The 17,445-nt window shown below is 43.7% G+C and overlaps 1 protein-coding gene across 8 annotated transcripts in view; it reads left to right on the top strand.

The window, feature by feature from the left end:
- SPIN1 (spindlin 1) overlaps positions 1 to 17,445 on the top strand; it is an 85,509-nt gene that overhangs the window by 33,487 nt on the left and 34,577 nt on the right. For all 8 annotated transcript variants that reach the window (XM_073878208.1, XM_073878209.1, XM_073878207.1 and 5 more), the window contains one exon: positions 5,602 to 5,811. In XM_073878208.1, the coding sequence (XP_073734309.1) occupies positions 5,760 to 5,811 (52 nt within the window). In that variant the 5' untranslated portion in view covers positions 5,602 to 5,759. The remainder of the gene's footprint in view (positions 1 to 5,601; positions 5,812 to 17,445) is intronic.

The following is a 17,445-nucleotide window of genomic DNA, read 5'->3' as shown; positions in this document are numbered from 1 at the left end:
TCTCAGTTGTACTCCAGTGGGTTTCTTTCTAGATTTACAAAGTAAAACCATTGATTCTTTTTCTCTCTTGACTTTTTATTGTGAAAAATTCCAAGCATATAGAAGAGTTGAAATAGGCAGTTGAACATTTGTATGTTCCCCATCTAGATTTAGGAATTACAAATATTTTGCTTTTCTTTAAAAATTTTTTATTTTTTAATTAATTTTTTAAACGATTTTATTTACTTATTTGACAGAGAGAGCGTGAGCACAAGCAGGGGAAGCGGCAGGCAGAGGGAGAAGCAGGCTCCCTGCTGAGCAAGGAGCCAGACATGGGACTTGATCCCAGAACCCTGAGATCATGACCTGAGCCAAAGGCAGATGCTTAACCAGCTGAGCCACCCAGGCGTCCCCTTTGCTGTCTTTTTTAATCGATTTAAAAAAATCACATCTTAGAAAATAAATTACAGACCTTTGAGCATCTACAACAACCTGTGTCATCACCAGGTCCAAATTTGCCTTTTCTCCTCCCTCTGCTATTTTTTCCCCCAGACTTTTTTTTTTTTTTAAGATTTTATTTATTTATTTATTTGACAGAGAGAGAGAGAGAGAGAACACATAAGCAGGGGGAGCAGCAGAGGGAGAGGTAGAAGCAGACTCCCTGCTGAGCAGGGAGCCCGATGTGGGGCTCCATCCCCGGACCCTGGGATCATGACCTGAGCTGAAGGCAGACCCTTAACCGACTGAGTCACCCAGGCGCCCTCCCTAGACTTCTTTTTTTTTTTTAAAGATTTTATTTATTTCACAGAGAGAGATAGCAAGAGCAGGAACACAAGCAGGGGGAGTGGGAGAGGGAGAAGCAGGCTCCCCGCTGAGCAGGGAGCCCGATGTGGGGCTCAATCCCAAGACCCTGGGATCATGACCTGAGCCGAAGGCAGACGCTTAACAACCAAGCCACTCAGGTGCCCCCAGACTTCTTTTTTAATGAGATTTTATTTATTCATTTTAGAGAGAGTGTGCATGTGCACATGCACAGGTGGGTAGGGACAGTGGTGGGGGGAAGAGAATCCCGAGCAGGCTCCACACCCAGAGTGGAGCCCGACGGGGATTTGACTCAACCCTGAGATCATGACCTGAGCTGAAACCGAGTTGGACGCTTAACCCACTGAGCCACCCAGGTGCCCCTTCCTGAGACTTTTTAAATGAAATTTTCTACACACAGAAAAGTTGAAACTGTAGCTGAGTTATATCGTATACCCTACCCTACGTTGAGATCCATTCACTGATATTTTGCTGCGCTGTTTTTTTGTTGAGCCATTTGAAAGCTGGCAGTAAACTGCAGAGGGCACGATACTTCTTATAATAGGGGTATTTTTCCTTATAACTACAATATTGTAACTAAGAATGTTACTTAGTATTTAGCCCTGTTCAGACTTTGGCTGTACATCATTTCTCACGTAAGTGTTTGTGGTCGTTCGGGTTCCTCCCACCCGTGTTGGACCATCTGTGACAGCAGCTTTCAGACAGCTTACTAGCAACCCAGACTTCAGCCCACACTGGACGTGTTTTGGCCGTTAGCACTCCCCTGTACTTTTCTGGTAGTGGTCCAGGTGTGGAGACCTCTTTGGGACTTAACATCTTTGCTTAAACAGTTTTGGAGATTTATTTCCTTTTTATAAATAGCACTGTTTGATGATAACAGCTGGCCGCAAATACTTTGATATGTAATTTCTGTTTGTATCTGAAATGTGGAAGCGCTCATTTCTTACGCTTTCTGGAAATAGCATATAGTGGCACTGAATTTTGTGGCGCCCTCTTCCTTTATGGGAACAATCTACGTGTTTACTGTTGACATAGGAAATTCCCTCGGCAGTGCCCTTGCGGTCTGCCTGTGCTGCAGCCTGGTCCCTGTATGTCCCTCCTGGTGGCCGTGAGGTGTCTGAGCAGAGGCGCAGGCAGTGGTGTGTGACGCACAGAGTGCGCCTTGAGACATTGCTTTTCTGTGAAACCGTTTGTGAGAGTCTCATCCCCTTTAGGATTATTATGGAGGGAGAATTTTGAGTTTGAACACTAAATTAATGACACATTATAAAGATTGTTTAGCAAAATTGCAAGCCTGGCCGTGTTTAGTAAAGGTGGATTTAGCAGAGGAAAATCCAGGATCTTTTCTTCTCCAACTTTTTATTGTGAAAAGCTTCAAATTGAAATATGAGTTCAAAGAGCATTAGTACGCCCCTCACTTAGATTCAAGATTTCGTAGTTTGCAGTTTTCATTTTACTGTGTGTATGTGTATCTCATTTTCTTTCCTGAACCATTTGAAATTCACTTGCAGACCTCATGGCTGTCTGCTTCTAGAAATCTCTGTATGTGTTTCCTGAGAGTGACCATATTTGGGTGTGCCACCCCAGCATCACAAGTGTGTGTGAGGGGCCAGTGGTAATGCCACAGTGTCCTTGAATTTCTCCGCTGGTCTGTGGTGTCTTGAGCGGCTTTCTCCTCCAGACCCCGCCCGCACTCAGGGCTCCGTTAGTCTCAGGCTGGAGCTGTACGTGGACGTTGGGGGAGTGGTGCCTGTTTGCCTTGTAGACACTTGTGTGTGGCTCTCGGGTCACCTGTGCTCACTGTAAACTGGGGATGAAGTGCAGAGGCTTGGGGGAAGCCTTTCTGACAATGCTGTATGAGCGATGGCATCCCCGGGGGCCGTGAGGAGTGCCTGGCTCACGTGAGAGGGGCTGGTTTTTGTGGCCCTGCAGCCGAAAGCCGCGTGGCGCCGTGGCGCTGTGATGTCGTTGCCCTCGTGATGGCCGTGGCCTTCGGGCCTCTGCAAACGTAGGGCTGCCTTTCTATGGCCCATGACAGCATTTTCTGTAATACTTGAACAAACTTTAGTAATTCCCACTCTCCTAGAAATAATGCAATTTTACAGTGTCAGCATTTACAGTTTTTTAAGAAAAATTTATCTTCACTTTGTCTTGTTGACTAAATTAACCATTTAATAGAGTAACTTAAGGTAAAAGTATGTTTAAAAAGTGTTTTTTGAACAAGTTAAGTTTTTCTCTTTCCAGTCAAAAGTGAGATTTGTTCTGGGGAAGTTTTTCGAAGCATCACATGGCAGAGCAAAGCCAGCGGTGCTTAGTCAGCACTGGCTCGTGTTTGCCACTTGCTCGGGCTCCCCCTTTGTCTCTGGACTCATAGGCATTGGTAAGATTAGGCAGTTGGAATATTAACTGCATCTCAGAAATGGGGAAGGACTTTGATCTCACATTTTGCATTCTTAGATTATTCAGTCTCTCACTGCAGCTCTTCCTCCAACCTGTGCCTTGCACTGTTTGAAAGTAGAACAGGCCTGACAGGTTCATCCCGGCCACCCGCGGTGACGTGGTGTGCAGTAGGAAGCATCACCGGGAAAAGGCCGCACACTTCAGGACCTCCGGAAGCTGGGTTTCTCATGTTACAGAACCAGTTTAGTTCACTAGGCTAGGGTACATTGATGCTTGTGTGCAGATTAGACTATTCCTCAGTCTTGGAGGCGGCTTTGTGTAGAGCACCAGGAGTCGGGGGATGTTCTCCAGTTGGGAGATGGTGCCTCGTTTGTCGAGCGCTGCCGAGAATGCTCTGGTGGGAAGGCAGGGGAGCGTGGAGGGCGCCATCAGGCTCAGGTGGCGCGAGGGTGAGCTGTCCTCTCTTGTGCGGGGCTGTCCTCCTGGCGGATGGCAGCCTGCCTGCCCGTGGCGCGGACTGCTGTTGCATGTTCCCTTGAGGCGGGAGGTGAAAAACTGGTTGGCTATGCCTAATGGCATAAGCTGTGGGCACCGTAGGCAGGGAGTTGGGTCAGGGTTTTGCCACCAAGGTGACAGGACAAGAAGGGTAAGAAAATGGAGGACAGCAGGGCGGTACTGTTGTGGTTGATGTCCGAAGAGTCAGAGCAGTTAGGAGGGCAGTTTAGTCCCCGAGGAAGACCACGGACAGTGCCACAGGGGTGAGGCCACAGAGAGAGGTAATGGTTGCAGCAGGCAAGTGTGGGGTGAGAGTGGCCGGGTAAGGGAAGGGGGACGATCGGAGGCGGTTTGAGTTGAGGTGCTTGGAATGAGGGTTCTGGACGTGTGGTAGTCCGTGCCGATGAGAAGGTGCAGGGTGTGACCCTGGAGTTCAGAGGTGGGGGTGGGGAGCAGGTGGCTTGAAAGGAGGGTGTCAGAGACCTGAGGGTCAAGTTGCAGAGGCATTGTTGCCGAGGACGTGGTGAGAATGGTGGTGCAGAGGAGGAGGGTGGGCACGGGGTCCTCAGGCGGCCGGAGACCAAGATGTCAGGCCACACTGTGGCTGTGTGGCTGTGTGGGCAGCAGGGTGGGGAGCTGTGTGTGTGTGTGTTGGGGGGGGGACCCAGCGGCATTCTGCCTTCTGGAAGGCAGGGCCCCGCAGGGCAGGGGAGTCGTGTGGATGAGTTGCTGAGGGAGGTGGCATGGCTGGTGCTGAACAGGGTCGGGGAGCGAGGCTCCAGTGGCTGTGGGTGGACTCGGGAGATGGGTGGCAACCACGTGTCAGGCAGCCTCGGCCTGGGCTCCTCAGGTCTTGGACAGTGAGGCCACAGAGTACTGGAACCTCGCAGGGGAAGAGCCGCGTCCAGAAGAGGTGCTGCCCCTGGCTGAGGCTTGCACTGTCCTCCTCTTTCCTGAGCCCCAAACGGGGGGCACCCTGGATACTTACTGAATGCATGAATTCTTAAGATCTGGTCATTTTTAAGCCTGTCTTCCTTGAATAATAAAAAGTTTTATATAGTTAAGAATTTTTATTGGTTAAATGGATTCTTCTCTCCCCAACTAATTATGCCTTTTAATCATTCTATTTTGTTACATTTTTGTCTCAAGAAAATTCATCAGCACTGCTGTGAACACAGGCGGTGGTTGCATGAAGACTGAATATGCCCAGCCTAGAGCAGTCCTGGGTTCAGTGGGATTTGCAGCAGACATTTTCGTGTTTTATGAGACTATGTGTTACCTATGTATTACTATGTGGACTGAAACTGGAATCAAATTTGGCTGACAGGATAAACTGCTTCCCTAAGATGACCTCACTTTTGCATGGGTGTGGGACTTCCTGAGCTTTTCCTCTGGGTTCTGGGAGCTTGGGAGCGGACAGGGCACCTCAGTCTTGTTGGTTGTGCTCCTTTCTCTTGCCCCGGCTGCTGGCCTGCTGACCTGGCGCCCAGCCGTGGTTCTGACCTGAACTTGGCTCCCGTGCTGCCCCCACTGCAGCCGTGCTGCTACCCTTCCTTCCCGGGACTGCTGCCCCCGTGGGCTGGGTCTTTGTGTCCCATTGAGGAGATACGGGCCATGGCAGGGTCCATCTTCATGGACACCCCGGCGTCTGCCCTTTACTGATGTTGGCGGCAGAATGGGTTCCGGGGTGCGTGGAGGAGGCAGACGCAGTGTGGTGTTCCCCGCGGCCTCCGGGGAGTCGTGCTGCCCTTGGCGCCCAGGTCTGCGGAAATAAGGCTAATTGCTTCTGGGCAAAGCACTCTATAGCTGATGTCGTGTTTAAAATTTTATGTTAGTTGGTGGCTCACTCGGGTAGTTTTGTTCTTATGATGATGCTCTAGTAACGAACTATTCACTGTTTTACAGAGTCCTTATGATTTCACATGTTTTTGCTGAACTTGTAAAAGAGGCACTTGGATGATGGATTAACAGGAACACTGAGATTCTGTGAAAAGTTTCAAATCGGAGAGTATTCAATTTTCACCCTAGTCCGGCAGCTGTGCTGCTCACTTAAATACAGATGAATGAAGACCCCATTCGGGAAGACACCTGGCCAGCGGTCCAGAGCGGATGCAGGTAGGCGGTGCGGTCCCTGTGTCTTTTAGTAAGTGTGAAATGCTGCTAAAACCCAGGAATACTTTCACATAGTTCTTAGTGGTTTGCTGTTCCCAAAGCTGTGTGCTTTCCTCTACTCTGTACACATATGTGGGAAAAAACAGCTTCCTTTTTTGAAAGGCAGGGACCATGTTCATATTTTTTCTGCGGTCTTTCATCTTCTGGCAAGTTCCAGATGTCCATTAAATTTAGCAAGTGAATTGTAAAAACCTACCTAATGGGATTATAAAAAATGAAGGATTTATCATTTCTTTTTGAAAGAAGTGAAAGTGATTTGACTAGAGCAGTATGAGATTTAGGGTATTTATAGTGATTCTAAGGAAAAAAGTTGTTTGTATGTTTGTTTGAAAGAACTTTATTGGAATGAAATGGATAGAAATGAAATAAGTATTTGATAGAAATTAATTCTTACTCTTGGGGCACACAGCTGATACAACTAGAATAGAGGGTTAGACTTTGCATGATCTTTACCCACCCCAGAAACCAAGAGAAAGTCTAACAGGCTACACTGTGAAATAGGTAAGTGGTATTTTCTTTAGGACTTAAGTTCCTCTCCATTCAGAAATACATTGAAATGTTGAAAAAAGTCTGTCATAGCATTTTAAGATTCTTTGATAAATGAATCTGAGAATTATGCTGGTAAAACTAATAATTCTACAGAAATGGTTGCTGTTTGATTTAGTACTGTTTTTTACATTTATTAAGATAGTATTTGGAATTCTTTGTATAAGAGCCACAGGGATTCAGATTTTTAAGTACCGATTATCTCTTTTTTATTTTAGCTCCTTTTTTGTGAAGATCATATTGATTTCACTGTTTAGGGTTTGTCAGAAGATTACTGTGGGCCAGGATGACAGACTGAAGCATAAGCCATCTGCGAGTGTGTTACCGAATCCCGGCCCTCTCGGCCACGGACACAGGCACACCACACGTCTTCTCGAGCCTTGGCTTTTATCACCTAAACAGGGCTGTGCTGAGCTTATTAGGAGGAATAAATGAGCTTGTGGGTTGGGCCTCAGCTAGGTGCCTGGCACATTATAGCTGTTCTACAAAAAAACATTGTTATCGTTGATCATACTATTTACAATAAAATATTTTTAATTTTATTTTGTTAATTGCAAAAATTGCTGTCAAGTTTTTTTTTTTTTTAAGATATTTATTTCGGAGAGAGAGAGAGAACAAGCGGTGGGGAGGGGCAGAGGGGGCGCACGCGAGAGAAGCAGACTCCCAGCTGAGCAGGGAGCCTGATGCTGGGCTTGATCCCAGGACCCTGGGATCATGACCTGAGCCCAAGGCAGATGCTTTAATCGACTGTCGTTTTTTTGTTGGAAGGCACCTATGCTCACCACTATACCACCAACGCCGGCTGTCGTTTTTTTGTTGATCAGTGAAACCTCTCACGTTTGTCATTGGGAATAGTAATTCATTTTCCAGATTTCTTTTTATGCACACTATTCCAAATTCACTCCTGTTTTCTTCATTGATTTTGAGTTCTTGTCATCAGGAGAGTGAGTGAGCAGATTACACTGATGTGTCATGTGGTATAAGTGCCCGAAGGATCTAAACCAAGAGATGCTGTTGCTCTTTAGGGAGAGATTGTTAATCCCAGTCCATACTCTGATCTTGTATTTTCTTCGTCCTCAACATTTCTGTAGAGCTAAAGACAAAGCGGTACTCTGTAAGTTCTCGTTGGCCCATTGTTTGATACTTTAACACAAGACTGCAGAGTCACTTTTTTCCCACTGTTGTTTGATAGATCGTATTTTGGAAAGATTGCTGATCCCTTGATCAGTATGGTTTATAAAATTGTCTTAAATCATTCTTCCTATTAACATAGACCAAGGCTCTTGTCAGTTATGCATGTAATTGACAAATAAAGAAAATTCACCCAAAAGGGGGGAGTTTCTTTTTCTCCTGCAAGGAGAAGCCTGGGTGGGCATTCCAGCATTGGTGCAGTGGCTCAGCTATGCCTGGAGAGAAAACTGAGGGACCTTTCTCCTCCTCCCTGGGCCTCTGGGGAGCTGGACTACCATGACAGTCCCCCAGCGTGAGTGTCTCCAGAGAAACAGGCACAGCTGCGAGGCCCTCCTGGCGGAGCCTGGAGCCTTGGGGCTCACACGGGCTGACGTGTGCTGCGTTGCCAGCCCAGGTTCAAGGGAGGGAATGTGTACTATGCTTGATGGGAGGAGGGTGAGGAATTTGAGGCCCTGCCTTAAAAGTGCCATAGTGGTAAATAGATCACTAGGTAGTCCCTAGTACTGGGTTCTATGTTTGACATAGAGCATGGGTGATCAGTAAAAACTTGAAAATTGAATGCTTGCATGCTCTTTATATATCTAGTTCCACATATTAGGCATTTCTATTTAAAATAACTTAGGTTTATTTATATAACTATGTTGGAATTAAATTGGTTACTAAAATAATAATTTATATACACCTAATGATAGACAGCAAGTCCTATTATATGGCACATTTTTCATGTGTGTTTTCCCCTAGAGTTAGCCTCCATTTTTACTGGTTTGTCCAAGGTTGCAGTTTTTCTCTTTTTATGATATACTTTAATCATACAGCTAGGTACAGGGAATAGTAATAATACATATGCATGTACCTAACACTGTGACTTAGCAACTATTTTTGCTGTATTTAATTCAAATATTTTTAAAACCTTGATTTTATTTTTATCAAATTAATAAAAATTCATTGTTGAAAATGTCAAGTAGTGCCAAAGACTTATTACAACAAAAAGCAGGCACTCTGTCCCTTCTGTTGTTTACCTTCACCATTTGTAAATAATACGAAGAGACAAATTTCTCTTGAATCTGACAGTGCTGAACCAAGGAAGGCAGTGCGATGACTTTCTTTTTTATTTGTTTTTCCTGGAGTTAAGTGATTTCTTAATTTTTTGTCTATTTGCTTACATTTCTTTGCAGCTTGAAGTCTTTTGAACAGTCCTCACAGCTTTATAGACCCGTTAGTGTAATACGCCACACGGCAGGCACCATAGACGGCCCATCTGTCCGCGGTTCCCGGGGGGACCCTCCTAGCGGTTTCGGCCCTGTTCCCTGAGCCGCGCCCTGCAGCCCCACGGCCATTCTGTCATCCTTGGAATTCCTGTTTCCTGTCTGTAGCTGGATGCTCCCTGTTTCTGGTTGCCATGCCCTCCCTATTTCGGTGTGCACTCTTGCCTAGGAAAAGCTTGTACAGCGTCAAGAAGCTTCTAGAGCAGACAGTGAATGAGTTGATGGTTAAAGTGACAAGTGCAGGGCCGCCTGGGTGACTCAGTCGGTTAAGTGTCTACCTTTAGCTCCGGTTGTGATCCCGGGGTCCTGGGATTGAGCCCCTCGTCAGGCTCCCTGCTCCGCGGAAGGCCTGCTTCTCCCTCTCCTCTGCCCCATCCCTCCCCCACTTCCTGCCTCTGTCACTCATGCTCTCTCTCAAATAAATAAATAAAAATCTTTAAAGTGATAAGTGGAACGTATGGTCGGTAATATTCTCTACTTTTCTTCCCGTTTGAAATTGTCTCTAATACAGTTTCCAAAAGTGCACCTAGATGAGGTTTTTTGAAACCTTACATCAATATTGTCTTCATTCTTTTTTCCTGCTCAGTCTTCAGTGGAGCAAAAGGTTCTAGGTTGGAAATAACTTTTTATTCAGAATTCTCCAGGCATTGCTCCATTTCTTGTCTTTGAGACCCCAGTGTTGCTGTTTGGAGGAGCTGGATGCTGTTTCTGCACCTGGGTGTGTGTCCAGTGCTTTCAGCCTCCCCCCTGAAAACTTCTGGGCTGGACTTTTCCTGTGCTGGGAAACATGACAGTGAGTGGTCTTTTTCATTCGGTGCTTGGGCTTTTCTCAGTGGTAGGTCCGTCCTTCCACCGTGGGGAGTTCTGTGTTCCTTCTTTGGTGCTCATTTCCTCTTCTCCCTGGAATGCACACTGCTGGGACATCTGCTTCTTAGGCTGGTCTTTCTGTTTTTTTTCCCCTAAACTTCTCCAGTTACTCATTTCCATTTTCTCGTTCTTAGGAGGTTTACTGACTTTATTTTCCAACCTTTTAAGAAGATTTCTTAAGTGAGCATTTTGTTTCTTCTGTGAGCTCACTTTTTTTCATATTATTTCATAGGTGCAAGTAGCCTATACTTCTGAGGCTATAAATTGTATTTTTAAAAAGACGTGTTTGAATTAGCTTGGCCTGTTAGTGCTTTTGTGTCTATTTGCTTTTTAGTCAGTTTGTCTGGAGGTTTTCTTTACATTTCCTGAGATCTGAGGTGGATCCTCCAGCTAGGCACAGAGGAGAGGTTTTCTGTACATTTCCTGAGATCTGAGGTGCACCCTCCAGAGAGGCACAGAGGAGAGGTTTTCTTCACATTTCCTGAGATCCAAGGTGGACCCTCCAGAGAGGCACAGAGGAGAGGTTTTCTTTACATTTCCTGGGATCCGAGGTGGACCCTCCAGAGAGGCACAGAAGAGAGGTTTTCTTCACATTTCCCGAGATCCGAGGTGGATCTTCCAGGGGCACAGAAGAGAGGTTTTCTTCACATTTCCTGAGATCCGAGGTGGATCCCCCAGTGATGCACAGAGGAGTTGGTTGGAAGCTGCATGTGTAAGTGGCGCCTGGTGGACTTTAGTTAAATGATTGAGGCCTCCAAGGGTCAGTATTTTTGGGTGTTTTCTCTAAAGATGGATTTTCAGATTCCCTACCTGTAGGAGGAGAATATTAACCCTCAGAATTCGCGATTTCTCCTTACAGTCCTGTAGTTTTATGTCTGTTGAAGCCTCCCCACCAGAGGCCACTCTGGTCACACAAAACTGGGCTTTTGTCAGATTTGCTCAGTGGCAGGGACAGAGTGCTCTTGATGGCCTCCCGGGGAGATTTCACAGGAGGCAGAGCTGTTCACAGGGAAGAGTGAGTGAGTTGGTAGAGGGATGGAGGCACCGAGTGTGTGCACGAGATTGGTGAGGATTCCTAATCTAAACGAGGCGCTGGAACAGACAGGGTCTTTATCTTTGGAAAATCTGAGCCCACTGAAATTAACAGCTGGTAAAAGGCACGTCTGGGAGCTGTTGTAGGTTTGGTTCTAGACCACCACAGTAATGCAAATGCTGCAGTGAAATGAGTCCGATGAATTTCTTGGTTTCCGTGTGTGTATAAGAGTTATGTTTACACTCTGTTGCAGTCTTTCTACTGTGTGCAGTAGTTTATGTCTGTTTTTTTAAAGATTAATTTATCCATTTGAGAGAGAGAGAGTGCATGAGTGGCGGAAGGGGGACAGGCAGAGAGAGAGGGAGAATCTCAAGCATACTCCCCACTGAGCATGGAGCCTGACACCGGGCTTGATCCCACCACCGTGCGATCATGACCTGAGCTGAAACCGACTCAGATGCTCGACCGACTCAGCCACCCAGGAGTCCCCCTCCTGCTTTTTTTTTTTTTTTTTAAGTAAGCTCCATGCCCGACGTGGGGCTTCAACTCACAGCCCTGAGATTGAGTTAAATGATCTACCGACTGAGCCAGCCAGTCCCCCCAGTAGCATTATGTCTAAAAAACAATGTACATACCTTAATTAAAAAAAACAGTTTATTCTTTTTTTTAAATTTTTTTTATTGTTATGTTAATCACCATATATTACATCATTAGTTTTTGATGCAGTGTTCCATGATTCATTGTTTGTTCATAACACCCAGTGCACCATGCAAAACGTGCCCTCCTCAATACCCATCACCAGGCTAACCCATCCCCCCACCCCCCTACCCTCTAGAACCCTCAGTTTGTTTTTCAGAGTCCATCATCTCTCATGGTTCGTCTCCCCCTCTGACATACTCCCCTTTTCTTCCTCTCCTGTTATCTTCTTCTTTTCCTTTTTACTTAAAATATGTTGCGTTATTTGTTTCAGAAGTACAGATCTGTGATTCAACAGTCTTGCACAATTCACAGCGCTCACCATAGCACATACCCTCCCCAATGTCTATCACCCAGCCATCCCATCCCTCCCACCCCCAACCACTCCAGTAACACTCAGTTTGTTTCCTGAGATTAAGAATTCCTCATATCAGTGAGGTCATGTGATACATGTCTTTCTCTGATTGACTTATTTCACTCAGCATAACACCCTCCAGTTCCATCCACGTCGTTGCAAATGGCAAGATCTCATTCCTTTTGATGGCTGCATAATATTCCATTGTGTATATATACCACATCTTCTTTAACCATTCATCTGTCGATGGGCATCTTGGCTCTTTCCACAGTTTGGCTATTGTGGACATTGCTGCTATAAACATTGGGGTACATGTACCCCTTCGGGTCCCTACATTTGTATCTTTGTGGTAAATACCCAGTAGTGCAATTGCTGGATCGAACGGTAGCTCTAATTTCAACTGTTTGAGGAACCTCCATACTGTTTTCCAGAGGGGTTGCACCAGCTTGCATTCCCACCAACAGTGTAGGAGGGTTCCCCTTTCTCCACATCCCCGCCAACATCTGTCGTTCCCTGACTTGTTAATTTTAGCCATTCTGACGGGTGTGAGGTGGTATCTCATTGAGGTTTTGATTTGGATTTCCCTGATGCCGAGTGATGTTGAGCACTTTTTCATGTGCCTGTTGGCCATTTGGATGTCTTCTTTGGAGAAATGTCTGTTCATGTCTTCTGCCCATTTCTTGATTGGATTATTTGTTCTTTGGGTGTTGAGTTTGATAAGTTCTTTATAGATTTTGGATACTAGCCCTTTATCTGATATGTCGTTTGCAAATATTTTCTCCCATTCTGTCGGTTGTCTTTTGGTTTTGTGGACTGTTTCTTTTGCTGTGCAAAAGCTTTTTATCTTGATGAAATCCCAATAGTTCATTTTTGCCCTGGCTTCCCGTGCCTTTGGCGATGTTTCTAGGAAGAAGTTGCTGCGGCTAAGGTCGAAAAGGTTGCTACCTGTGTTCTCCTTTAGGATTTGGATGGACTCCTGTCTCACGTTTAGGTCTTTCAACCATTTGGAGTCTATTCTTGTGTGTGGTGTAAGGAAATGGTCCAGTTTCATTCTTCTGCATGTGGCTGTCCAATTTTCCCAACACCATTTGTTGAAGAGACTGTCTTTTTGCCATTGGACATTCTTTCCTGCTTTGTCAAAAATAAGTTGACCATAGAGTTGAGGGTCCATTTCTGGGCTCTCGATTCTGTTCCATTGATCTATGCGTCTGTTTTTGTGCCAGTACCATACTGTCTTGATGATGACAGCTTTGTAATAGAGCTGGAAGTCCGGAATTGTGATGCCGCCAGCTTTGCTTTTCTTTTTCAGTATTCCTCTGGCTATTCGGGGTCTCTTCTGGTTCCATACAAATTTTAGGATTATTTGTTCCATTTCTTTGAAAAAAGTGGATGGTATTTTGATGGGGATTGCATTGAATGTGTAGATTGCTCTAGGTAGCATTGACATCTTCACAATGTTGATTCTCCCAATCCATGAGCATGGAACGTTTTTCCATTTCTTTGTGTCTTCTTCAATTTCTTTCATGAGTATTTTATAGTTTTCTGAGTACAGATCCTTTGCCTCTTTGGTTAGATTTATTCCTAGGTATCTAATGGTTTTGGGTGCAATTGTAAATGGGATAGACTCCTTGATTTGTCTCTCTTCTGTCTTGTTGTTGGTGTATAGGAATGCCACTGATTTCTGTGCATTGATTTTATATCCTGCTACTTTACTGAATTCCTGTATGAGTTCTAGCAGTTTTGGGGTGGAGTCTTTTGGGTTTTCCACGTACAGTATCATATCATCTGCAAAGAGTGAGAGTTTGACTTCCTCTTTGCCGATTTGGATGCCTTTGATTTCTTTTTGTTGTCTGATTGCTGTGGCTAGGACTTCTAATACTATGTTGAATAGGAGTGGTGAGAGTGGACATCCCTGCCGCGTTCCTGACCTTAGGGGAAAGGCTCTCAGCCTTTCCCCATTGAGAATGATACTCGCTGTAGGTTTTTCATAGATGGCTTTTATGATATTGAGGTATGTACCCTCTATCTCTATACTCTGAAGAGTTTTGATCAAGAAAGGATGTTGTACTTTGTCAAATGCTTTTTCTGCATCTATTGAGAGGATCATATGATTCTTGTTCTTTCTTTTGTTAATGTATTGTATCACGTTGATTGATTTGCGGATGTTGAACCAGCCTTGCAGCCCAGGAATAAATCCCACTTGGTCATGGTGAATAATCCTTTTAATGTACTGTTGGATCCTATTGGCTAGTATTTTGGTGAGAATTTTTGCATCCATGTTCATCAAGGATATTGGTCTGTAATTCTCTTTTTTGATGGGGTCTTTGTCTGGTTTTGGGATCAAGGTAATGCTGGCCTCATAAAATGAGTTTGGAAGTTTCCCTTCCATTTCTACTTTTTGGAACAGTTTCAGGAGAATAGGTATTAATTCTTCTTGAAATGTCTGATAGAATTCCCCCGGGAAGCCGTCTGGCCCTGGGCTTTTGTTTCTTGGGAGATTTTTGATGACTGTTTCAATTTCCTTAGTGGTTATAGGTCTGTTCAGGTTTTCTATTTCTTCCTGGTTCAATTTTGGTAGTTGATACATCTCTAGGAATGCACCCATTTCTTCCAGGTTATCTAATTTGCTGGCATAGAGTTGCTCATAATATGTTCTTATAATTGTTTGTATTTCTTTGGTGTTGGTTGTGATCTCTCCTCTTTCATTCATGATTTTGTTGATTTGGGTCATTTCTCTTTTCTTTTTGATCAGTCTGGCCAGGGGTTTATCAATCTTGTTAATTCTTTCAAAGAACCAGCTCCTAGTTTCGTTGATCTGTTCTACTGTTCTTTTGGTTTCTAGTTCATTGATTTCTGCTCTGATCTTTATGATTTCTCTTCTCCTGCTGGGTTTAGGCTTTATTTGCTGTTCTTTCTCCAGCTCCTTTAGGTGTAGGGTTAGGTTGTGTATTTGAGACCTTTCTTGTTTCTTGAGAAAGGCTTGTATTGCTATATACTTTCCTCTCAGGACTGCCTTTGCTGTATCCCAAAGATTTTGAACAGTTGTGTTTTCATTTTCATTGGTTTCCATGAATTTTTTTAATTCTTCTTTAATTTCTTGGTTGACCCATTCATTCTTTAGTAGGATGCTCTTTAGCCTCCATGTATTTGAGTTCTTTCCGACTTTCCTCTTGTGGTTGAGTTCTAGTTTCAAAGCATTGTGGTCTGAAAATATGCAGGGAATGATCCCAATCTTTTGGTACCGATTGAGACCTGATTTGTGACCTAGGATGTGATCAATTCTGGAGAATGTTCCATGGGCACTAGAGAAGAATGTGTATTCCGTTGCTTTGGGATGGAATGTTCTGAATATGTCTGTGAAGTCCATTTGGTCCAGTGTGTCATTTAAAGTCTTTATTTCCTTGTTGATCTTTTGCTTAGATGATCTGTCCATTTCAGTCAGGGGGGTGTTAAAGTCCCCCACTATTATTGTATTGTTGTCAATGTGTTTCTTTGCTTTTGTTATTAATTGCCTTATATAATTGGCTGCTCCCATGTTCGGGGCATAGATATTTACAATTGTTAGATCTTCTTGTTGGATAGACCCTTTAAGTAGGATATAGTGTCCTTCCTCATCTCTTATTACAGTCTTTGTTTTAAAATCTAGTTTGTCTGATATAAGGATTGCCACCCCAGCTTTCTTTTGGTGTCCATTAGCATGGTAAATGGTTTTCCACCCCCTCACTTTCAATCTGGGGGTGTCTTTGCGTCTAAAATGAGTCTCTTGCAGACAGCATATTGATGGGTCTTGTTTTTTAATCCAATCTGATAGCCTGTGTCTTTTGATTGGGGCATTGAGCCCATTTACATTCAGGGTAACTATTGAAAGGTATGAATTTAGTGCCATTGTATTACCTGTAAGGTGACTGTTAACTGTCGGTTGTCTGTGTTCGTTTCTGCTCTTTGCTGCTTTTAGGTTCTCTCTTTGCTTAGAGGACCCCTCTCAATATTTCTTGGAGGGCTGGTTTCGTGTTTGCAAATTCCTTTAGTTTTTGTTTGTTCTGGAAGCTTTTTATCTCTCCTTCTATTTTCAGTGATAGCCTAGCTGGATATAGTATTCTTGGCTGCATATTTTTCTCGTTTAGTGCTCTGAAGATATCTTGCCAGTCCTTTCTGGCCTGCCACGTCTCTGTGGATAGGTCTGTTGCCAGTCTAATGTTTCTACCATTGTAGGTTACATATCTCTTCTCCCGAGCTGCTTTCAGGATTTTCTCTTTGTCTCTGAGACTCATAAGTTTTACTATTAGATGTCGGGGTGTTGACCTATTTTTACTGATTTTGAGAGGGGTTCTCTGTGCCTCCTGGATTTTAATGCCTGTTTCCTTCCTCACATTAGGGAAGTTTTCTGCTATAATTTGCTCCAATATACCTTCTGCCCCCCTCTCTCTCTCTTCTTCTTCTTCTGGGATCCCAATTATTCTAATGTTGTTTCGTCTTATCGTATCACTTATCTCTCGAATTCTGCCCTCGTGATCCTGTAGTTGTTTCTCTCTCTTTTTCTCAGCCTCTTTATTTTCCATCATTTGGTCTTCTATATCGCTGATTCTCTCTTCTGCCTCATTTATCCTAGCAGTTAGTGCCCCCATTTTTGATTGCACCTCATCAATAGCCTTTTTGATTTCGATTTGGTTAGATTTTAGTTCTTTTATTTCTCCAGAAAGGGTTTCTCTAATAACTTCCACGCTTTTTTCAAGCCCAGCTAGTATCTTTAAAGTCATGATTCTGAACTCTAGGTCCGACATCATACTAATGTCTGTATTGAGTAGGTCCCTGGCTGATGGTAGTACCTCTTGTTCTTTTTGCTGAGGTGATTTCTTTCGTCTTGTCATTTTGTCCAGAGGAGAATAGATGAATGAGAGAACGAAATGCTAACAGGTTTACAACGTCCCCAGCAAATACACTGTATACAAATCAGAAAAGACCTGAAACCAGGGGAAAAGAAAGGGAAAGAAAGAAAAAAGAAAGAGAAAAAAGAAAAAAAAAGATAAAAACAAAAACAAAACAATACAAAAATAGCAGAATATGATCAAATATGATCAGGCTAGTGCATAGATCAGTGCCACACACTAGATTTTGGGCGTATTTTGGTCTGTTAGAAAAAAGTGCCTCCTAAAATTTTAAAGGAAGAAAGACATATATGTACAAAATAAGGGTTGATACAATGAAGGGATGGAAGATGACTGTAAAGATGAAAATTATAAAAGGTTTTATAAAAGGACTTGGTAAGATAAGTTGTTTGAAAAAAGAAAGAAGATTTAAGAAAAGAAAAAAAAAAAGGAAAAAGGGAGAGAATGTGATCAGGCAGGAGACTAGAACAAAGCCATACACTAGTGATTTAGGGTATATTTTGATCTGTTAGAAGAAACTGTACCTCAAAATTTTAAAGAGAGAACAACTTATATATATATGCCAAAAATAAGGGTAACTACTATGAAGGGATAAAATATGACTCTAAAAATGAAAAATGAAAAATGTTTTTTTTTTTTTTTAAAAAGGGATTGATAAGATGTTGGTTAAAAAAAAGGGAAAAAGAAAAATAAAAAACAGTCAACAAAAATTAACTTTGATGAAATAAGGAATCATGG

The sequence above is a fragment of the Callorhinus ursinus genome, unplaced genomic scaffold, assembly GCF_003265705.2.
Source record: "Callorhinus ursinus isolate GAN/ISIS: 27379988/994484 unplaced genomic scaffold, GSC_fseal_2.0 scaffold28, whole genome shotgun sequence".
In the NCBI taxonomy this organism is placed as follows: Eukaryota; Metazoa; Chordata; class Mammalia; order Carnivora; family Otariidae; genus Callorhinus; species Callorhinus ursinus.
This window is presented reverse-complemented; position numbering and strand designations above follow the sequence as displayed.